General features: G+C 46.4%; 1 protein-coding gene across 1 annotated transcript in view; it reads left to right on the forward strand.

Annotated features, from left to right (window-relative positions):
* The first annotated feature begins 359 nt into the window (after positions 1–359).
* Positions 360–9177, forward strand: part of vps45 (vacuolar protein sorting 45 homolog) — a 15791-nt gene continuing 6973 nt past the window's right edge. Inside the window, exons 1-11 of the mRNA XM_026155928.2 lie at positions 360–610; positions 780–914; positions 1001–1061; positions 1490–1569; positions 3355–3423; positions 3509–3646; positions 3886–3996; positions 4193–4327; positions 4550–4663; positions 8559–8726; positions 8869–9027. Of these exons, the coding sequence (XP_026011713.2) occupies positions 518–610; positions 780–914; positions 1001–1061; positions 1490–1569; positions 3355–3423; positions 3509–3646; positions 3886–3996; positions 4193–4327; positions 4550–4663; positions 8559–8726; positions 8869–9027 (1263 nt within the window). The 5' untranslated portion in view covers positions 360–517. The remainder of the gene's footprint in view (positions 611–779; positions 915–1000; positions 1062–1489; positions 1570–3354; positions 3424–3508; positions 3647–3885; positions 3997–4192; positions 4328–4549; positions 4664–8558; positions 8727–8868; positions 9028–9177) is intronic.

Genomic DNA, 9177 nt, shown 5'->3' on the forward strand with positions numbered 1-9177 from the left:
TCCGGAATCTACCTACCTAAACTTTCCAGCCCAAAGTGTTAGGATGGTGTGGCGATTTCTAACACAACAACCAACAAAATGTAAAAAGAAATCAGTAAATATATTTACATGTATATTATTTGCATGTAAATATATATGTTAACGAAGACTAGTATTTGTTGTTGTTGTTTTTGGTATAAATAAAGCGTTTCACGAGTGGAATTGTGTAATTTACGTTTTTCCATTTTAAAATTCTGACTGAAGGATGTTATTCTACGTCAGCCTAAAAGGCAATATCAACGTGCATTATTATTATTATTATTATTACTATTGTTATTATTATTACCAGTTTAGAAAAATCTCTCAGAACCCGATGACGCAAGCAGAGTGCGTGCGGCACGTGACGTCAGGGACCCGGAAGGAAGTTTGCTCCAGTGTTGTTATAGCAGCTCCGCAGGTAAAGAGACGAAAAAACCCTCTCTGCAGCCGCTGCTCTTTGTTTATTTGTTTTTGTTTATGGTCTCTGAGTGTCGCCATCATGAATGTGACGCTCGCGGTGAAGCAGTACATCTCCAAGATGATCGAGATCAGCGGGCCCGGGATGAAGGTGCTGCTCATGGACAAGGAGACGGTGAGGACCGACCCAGGACTGTTAGCGGTGCTGGTGCTCAGCAGTGTTTACAGCAACGTTACTGTGTCTGATGGTGTGTGTGTGTGTGTGTGTGTGTGTGTGTGTGTGTGTGTGTGTGTGTGTGTGTGTGTGTGTGTGTGTGTGTGTGTGTGTGTGTGTGTGTGTTCAGACCAGTATAGTGAGCGTGGTGTACACTCAGTCTGAGATCCTGCAGAAGGAGGTTTACCTGTTTGAGCGGATTGACTCTCAGAACAGGGATAACATGAAGCACCTTAAAGCCATCTGCTTCTTGCGGCCCACCAAGGTACAAACCGCCCTCTGAGTAACTCTGTGTGTGTCTGTGTGTGAGGTAACACCATCTGCAACTGTGTGTTTGTGTGCTTGCTGCAGGAGAATGTGGAGCACCTGATCCAGGAGCTGAGGAGGCCCAAGTACAGCGTCTACTTCATCTGTAAGTTTCCACAGTGACAGTTAGGGCTGGAGTGAGAGGAGAACAGGGTTGCTGGTTTGACACTCGTCGTCCTCGGACAGTTCAAACATAGTTCGGAAGCTAAGATACACAACTGAGTTTAGCTTTGCTGCAGAATCCTAGAGATCAGCGATCTTATCAGAAAATTCGTTATACACATTGAAGAGGGGCTGCTAAAAGCGAATCCTGCTGCTTTTAATGACGCCAGTCTGATTAAACAGGGTGACACTGTCATCAAATGTGAGGTATCTTTCACTTACAGCTGTGGACTTGTCAGCTGAACAGATATCAGAGACTTCTTCTCTGGAGTTTGGTTTGGGGCAGAAGTTTGTTTGTACCTGAAGTCCATCAACTGACTGCTGTGTGTGTGTGTGTGTGTGTGTGTCTGTGTCTGTGTGTGTGTGTTTCAGACTTTAGCAACGTGATCAGTAAGAGTGAGATCAAGGCCTTGGCTGAGGCTGATGAACAGGAAGTGGTGGCTGAAGTCCAGGTGAGTGTCAGGACCTCCGAGGAAGCGTGGGGGTTTAATATTTCTACATGATGTAAGATCTCTCTGTCAGTCATGGCGGCTCATTCTTAGCTGAACTTGACTCTGCCAAAATACGTCTTAACAACATTGATATAATAATATTAGTCCAGGGTCTTTTTCTGTCTTCACCTCCTTGTTGCAGAGAGAGGTCAGCTGATGCTGCAGGGTTAAATCTTTGTGTCATCTTCTCATTGTTTCAGTTTCATTAACCAGCATGAATCCTGTGAGCTCGACCGTTTGCTCCGTCGGGTTGTTCTTTTCAACTAATTATGAGGTTTGAGTCAAAGGAGCAACTGAGCGTGAGATCAGGAGCAGAAAAACAGCTGTTGGCGTTTCCATCTCATCAGTGAACGTAGTGATTTGGGTAACGGCGGCACGTTTGTGATTTTTAGGCTGGATCCAGTTAACCGTGATTCACGTCTGACATGTGGAAACCTTCAAGCTTTGGACAGATCATTATTTCACTGATTAAACATTTCCTCTAATAATACAACAAATACTTGTTTATAATCAGAGTTTAAGTTGACTAGAGCTGAAAGTGTTCCTCTGTGACGCCTTCATTTGATGACATCAGTAACATGTAGCCCAACATGCTACGGTTATGTATGTAATATGAAAGAATTCCTTGCTATTAACATCCAGCTTGGCCTGCATGACCATCAGTGCTACATCATCATTTCTCCAAGTGTCAGGTGAGATGCTGACAGTCACAAATGGAGGAGGAGCTTACTATGGCGGTTTGGTCGGGCCGAGCTGTTTGATCAAATTTAATTTTAAAGCAGACACAGAACAAAACTGTGCCGAGGTCTGAGAATTCATAGGATGTCCTGGCAAGCTGTCGTCCTGCCCGCGTGAGCATCACGAGGACAAACTCAGCGCCATGTTTGCTGTGAACACAGTTCTAACCCTTTACACACCTGAGTGACATCATCAAAACCAAAGTAGCAGAAGTATAGCTTACTGTGTGTGTGTGTGTGTGTGTGTGTGTGTGTGTGTGTGTGTGTGTGTGTGTGTGTGTCTGCCTGTGTCTGCATGTGTGTGTGTGTGTGTGTGTGTGTGTGTGTCTGCCTGTGTGTGTGTGTGTGTCTGCCTGTGTGTGTGTCTGCGTGTGTGTGTGTGTGTGTGTGTGTGTGTGTCTGCGTGTGTGTGTGTCTGCGTGTGTGTGTGTGTGTGTGTGTGTGTGTCTGCATGTGTGTGTGTGTGTGTGTGTGTGTGTGTGTGTGTCTGCCTGTGTGTGTGTGTGTGTGTGTGTGTCTGCGTGTGTGTGTGTGTGTGTCTGCATGTGTGTGTGTGTGTGTGTGTCTGCCTGTGTCTGCGTGTGCGTGTGTGTGTGTGTGTGTGTCTGCCTGTGTCTGCGTGTGTGTGTGTGTGTGTGTGTGTCTGCCTGTGTCTGCGTGTGTGTGTGTGTGTGTGTGTGTCTGCCTGTGTGTGTGTGTGTGTGTGTGTGTGTGTGTGTGTCTGCCTGTGTCTGCGTGTGTGTGTGTGTGTCTGCCTGTGTCTGCATGTGTGTGTGTGTCTGCCTGTGTCTGCGTGTGTGTGTGTGTGTGTCTGCCTGTGTCTGCCTGTGTGCGTGTGTGTGTGTCTGCATGTGTGCGTGTGTGTGTGTCTGCATGTGTGTGTGTGCGCGTGTGTGTGTGTGTCTGCTTGTGTGTGTGTGTGTGTCTGCTTGTGTGTGTGTGTGTGTCTGCCTGTGTGTGTGTGTGTGTGTGTGTCTGCATGTGTGTGTGTGCGCGTGTGTGTCTGCAGGAGTTCTATGGAGACTTCATCGCTGTGAATCCTCACCTGTTCTCTCTGAACCTGCAGGGAGTCACTCGGGTAAGAACCACATGGCCCTCAGCTGTCAGAGCTCCGCCCTAAAAAGCTCCACATGCTGCAATCACATCACCTGTGTGTGTTTTAGGGGCGGAGCTGGGAACCCTCTATGTTGGCACGCTGCACTCAGGGACTGACCTCCGTCCTGCTTGCTCTGAAGAAATGTCCGATGATCCGCTACCAGTTGTCCTCAGACATGTCCAAGCGGCTCGCGGAGAGCGTCAAGGTTTCCACAGCAACATCATCACACACGTCATCACACACTCACTGAAAAGTGCTTTTAATGCCACTACAGGTTATTTTAGCACCGAGTGTCCTGTTGGCTGGTCAAAGATGATGTCAGCTCTGTGCTGTAACCTGAGCACTTGGGTTTAAACACTTGAGCCTCAAGCTGTTAACACTTTTACTCAAGTAGTGCTCTGAAGAATAAAAGTACTACTCAGTATTTTATTTGTTTGTTGTCAGCAAATCATCACGAAGGAGTACGAGCTGTTTGACTTCAGGAAGACTGAAGTTCCTCCTCTGCTGCTTATCCTGGACCGCAGCGACGATGCCATCACGCCGTTGCTCAATCAGGTGACCGCTCGCTGTCCTCTGTGACATCATTTTGCACTTTTAATAATTCTGTCATCTTTCACACTGCATCCTCTGCAGCTCATTTGTCACTTTCATTTGATGGCTGTTGTGTGTACAAAATGAGCAAATCATAAATTCACTGGTTGTGTGTCTGTGTGAAGCGCGTGCGTGTTTACGAGCTTTCGCTGTGTTGCAGTGGACATACCAGGCGATGGTCCACGAGCTGCTTGGCCTCAACAACAACAGGATCGACCTGTCCAGAGTGCCCGGGATCAGCAAAGACCTGAGAGAGGTGGTCCTGTCAGCTGAGAATGACGAGTTCTACGCCAACGTGAGTCTCACACAGCAGCACATCTGTCAGCATCTGTGCTCAGCGTTAATAGGATTGAAACGAGTGACAGAAACAAGCTGCGCTCGTCATGTTGGTAGGTTTCTAGCAGACTTTAAAAATGTGATGTTTCAGCTGCCCCTTCAGTCCAGGTTACAATGGTAACTCTCAGAGCAGAAACGAGTCCTAACAGTCACTAACCTCGCTCTCTCGTCTCCTCGTTAGAACCTGTACCTGAACTTTGGAGAGATTGGCACCAATATAAAGAACCTGATGGAGGATTTCCAAAAGAAAAAGCCAAAAGGACAACAGAAGCTGGAGTCCATCTCAGACATGAAGGTCAGGCTCCAGCCAGGGCTCAGCTTGTTTACTGATACAAGTTTAAAGGTTTTATTACACGAACATCGACCCCAGCGCTGGAAATGTGAGTTCCTCTGCAGTCCAGAGGCTTCAGCAGGGAGTCAGTCCCCTTAGACTCCTGTGTTAAAATGCAGAAATAATCATGTTTACAGCCTGATACACAACTGGTTTGGCCTCTGTAGTTAATTTCCCCGTCATAGCAACTGCTGAAAAATGTTGGAATGCTCCCTCTGGATTGGAGGATGGAGGTCGCCACAAGCAAGAGAGTTGAAATGATGGGGAGGTGGAGCGTGAATCGGGCCAGCGAGTTGGTGTCAGCAGGAATGTGGGCGGTGTATCAGACTGTCGTGGTGAAGAGAGAGGTGGCCAAAGTTCTTGATTTACCAGTCCGCCTACGTTCCAGCCCTCAGCTGTGGTCATGAAATCTGAAAGGCAGCTGAAATGAGGTTCCTGTGCAGGGTTGCTGAGCTCAGCCTTACAGATCGAGTAACTCAAACCTCCAGACGGAGTGGAGCCGCTTCTCTTGTGTGTTAAAAGGAGCCAGCTGAGGTGGTTTGGGTATCTGATTAGGATGCCTCCATGGCACCGTCCGTTGGAGGCGTTCTGGGCACAGGGAGGAGATCCCAGGGTAGACACAAAAACCCTTTGACTAGCCTCAGAAGGCCTCGTAGCTCCCAGGAGGGAAAGTGTAAGGCGGGGGGAGGATGTCTGTAAGAACCTGCTTACCCACCATGACTCTGCTTCAGAAGAGGATCTCCAAAAGTTGATTCTGTTCATCTGGACGTAGCGTTTTGTGGGAGAAATGTTTCGTCATCATCAGGTGACGTCTTCAGTCTCAGCTGACTGCAGGTTTCAATCTTATAAACAGGACATTTGCATAATGACTGAAACCAGCCCACTGAAGGAACAATGGGCTGGGAGGTCAGGTCCTTCATCGTAATTATGCAAATTCTCATGGCCACTGATCAAAGCCCTGATGGAAATCTCACAGTCTAAGAAGGCTAACCTGCCACTTTTCATATCCTCCCTGATTTATTTGATGAGTTAATGTGATCTGTGAAATGTGGTACGTCCTGAGATTGGATTTTCACCCAGGTGTCATCCACATACCTGAACCAATGGCTTGGTGGTGTTCCAGGGTAGGATAGCAAAGCCCTCTTTTCCACTTCTTCCATGTAAAAATTGGCCACGATGGGTGAAACTGGGGAGCCCATGGCACACCCATGTTTCTACCTGTAGAACTGACCCTTGCATGTGAAGTAGGTGGAATGAAGACACAGTTCAAACACACTTGGTGGATGCTGACGGTGATCCTGTTGCTGAGGTCATCCTGTAGTCTCTTATGAACTACCTCCAACGCTTCCATGACTGGGATGCAAGTGAAGAGAGACGTAACGTCGTACGAGACCAACAGTCAGCTGAGACTGAAGACGTCACCTGATGATGACGAAACGTTTCTCCCACAAACGCTACGTCCAGAACAGAATCAACTTTTGGAGATTTACTTACCTGGATGATTGAGCATCAAGACATTCAGAAGAGGATGGTTGGACGTAGAGCAGGGCGATATGGCCAAAAATATTTATCACGATATATATTTGAAAATTTGCGATAACGATATAACTGACGATATAATTGATGCGAGACAAAATACAACTCCACAACATTACTAGTGCAAAAAGACAACCTTCCATTTATTTTCACTTAAACAAGAAGCTGGTTTTTATGTACATTAAAGCTTTATAAAAATGTAACAGTGCAAATGCAAATTCCTTGCTGAAAGTTTAACCAAAAGGCATTTCCAGTAGAAATGGGCTGACATATCCTGAGCATAACCATGTATAATATCCACTGAAGTTAAAAAGAGGTGCTTTGCAACATTAAACTGCAGTGTGCAGTACGCATTTTCCGGACCATAAGGTGCACGGGATTATAAGGCACATTAAGCGAAACAAAGCAGTCAGATAAATCAAACTTGATTAAACTCATTCTTCTTGCTTCCTCCACTTCTGTACCATTGATTCATTAATGTTGAATTCTCTGGCAGCTGCTCTATTCCCATGTTGTTGCAGTATATTAATGACTAACCTCGTATTGTGGATGGATTATCTCAGTTGTTCTCCTGACTGAAGTTTGGTCCGTTTACAGCATCCTGCCGTGCGATTGCATTTGTCTCTAACCATGAAGAACCTTCACGTTAACTTTTATAAGTGGAAAAGTGTTAGTGTTCGTCCTCCAGCTTCACTGTTTATGTTATGCTAACATAGCTGTGTTGCTAGCGATCACGTAGCACATCATTATATACCAGCTAGCCCAACTTCAGTAACCCTACAAACGTCACTGCTGTTTAGTTTCCTGTCTTCATTTATGTTGGAAGTGATAACAGAGCTGTACGTTTGAATTTTTTCAGAAATCTCTCAGTCAGAACATGCAATATCATGTTTAGGTAACTAGCGAAACTAGCGAGCTAACTTCCGCTAGCTTCCTGCTAACTTCTAACTCCGTTAAATGTAATAACTTTTGTTTTCATGGATGCCTGGAAGTTAAACTTCATAGTTACACCTGGTAAAGCAGCAATGCTGATCGTTTTATTAAAGATGAAAGAATTTAGACAGTTTTTAACTCTCAGTGATGCTGCAGTGTTGTTTGACCTGAAGCATACGGAGTTTAGGACCCAGATTACTCCCAGATTTAAGAGCATCTTAGTCCGACAAATACGACAATAACGACGGCCACTTGCATGTTCTGCAAAAAAATGTGCTTTGTCGTGTTGCACCATTTTTACAAACCAATTCTGGTTCATCTGTTTCACTCAACAATCGGCCATGTGCGTATGAAAACAAAGGCACTGCGCATGCGCGCTTTACTCCCATTCTATCGCGATATTTCATTTTCCTATCGTTGCCTAACATTATACCGGTATTACCGTGAACGGTATAATATGGCCCAGCCCTAGTTGGACGGATGAAATTGAATGGATAACAACCGTAAGGCTTAAAGATTGCGTTGTTGGGGCGTGGCCCAGAAACGTGCATTTCCTAACTTGTGATTTGGAGTCTCCTGTGTTTAAGACTTTTATTTGTACTCATCACCCAGTGAGTCGCTGAGGTTGATGTATTTAAAAAGTTATCCAGTCAGGGCCAACAGGGTGGATGAGATGTGACCCGAGGTCCCTAAATCTGGTTTTATGGACCACAGCTGTGTCCGTCTGTGCACGGAAGTCAGACAGCAGAGCAGTTTTCCCTCACCCGAGATGCGCTCCCTGCAGCCCTCCTGACTGCTGGTTGTTGGAATCAGATGACGTGAGCTGCTGGATGTTGATTGGCTGACAAATGGGCCGGAATAGAGCAGGGAGAGTTCCCTCCCGCTTTAGCGGGATCACACTCCTCAGCCTCTATGCCAGGGTGATGGAGAGGAGAGACCATCTGTTATTCAGGGGGAGCAATGTGCTTTTCATCCTGGTCAGGGAACGCTGGATGAGCTTATATGAGTGTCCGTTTTTCCTTCCCAACGTTGCCGAAGTGCTGCTCATAGGGGGTCATATGATTGTTGGGTTTTTCTCTCTATGTGATATTGTAGGGTCTACTTTACAGTATAAAGTGCCCTGAGGCGACTGTTGTTTTTGTAATTTGACGCTTTATAAATAAAATATAATTAAACTGAATGTTGGGCGTGTCCCTGGGAAGAGGGCTCAGGCCAGACCCAGGAAGGCCTGGGCTTCTGTGCTCAAACTGCTGGACCTGGAGCAGAAAATGGATGGAAGGAAAACTTTTACATGTATTTTTTCTTGTATTTGTGGAATGTTTGAATGTTTTAATTATGTGATGCTTTGTAAAAAATGTTGATGATTTGTGTCCTTTGTCACCCACTGTAGGCATTTGTAGATAACTACCCCCAGTTTAAGAAGATGTCGGGGACCGTGTCCAAACATGTGACGGTGGTGGGCGAGCTGTCCCGACTAGTGTCGGAGCGGCAGCTGATGGAGGTGTCGGAGGTGGAGCAGGAGTTGGCCTGTCAGAATGACCACTCGAGCGCTCAGCAGGTAAATGTCAGCTGTTCCGTCCTCCTGAGCTTCACGGGTTTTTTTGAATGTGTCATAAATGAAGGTCATTCTGGATGCGTTGTGTTGACTTCCTGTCTTCCTTTCCTGCTTGTTTGGGCCATAACACAACATCTTCTTTCAGAATGTGCGGCGACTGCTGCAAAATCCACGCGTGTCTGAGCTGGACGCCGTGCGCCTCGTCATGCTCTACGCTCTGAGGTACGAGCGCCACAGCAGCAGCATCCTGTCATCTCTGATGGACGAGCTGAGCAGAAGAGGAGTGTCTGAGCGTCACCGCAGGGTAACAGACAGCTCTCCAAACGCTCGTGCTAGGATAAAGGCTCGTACTTGACAAAGCTTCGGTCTGCAGAGGGGCGTTAGACAGGCCTGTCTGCTTTCTCCCTCACTTCCTGTCATTTTTATCGAGCCACTAGTGGCAGCAATCTGACCA

The sequence above is a fragment of the Astatotilapia calliptera genome, chromosome 22, assembly GCF_964374335.1.
Source record: "Astatotilapia calliptera chromosome 22, fAstCal68.1, whole genome shotgun sequence".
Taxonomy (NCBI): Eukaryota; Metazoa; Chordata; class Actinopteri; order Cichliformes; family Cichlidae; genus Astatotilapia; species Astatotilapia calliptera.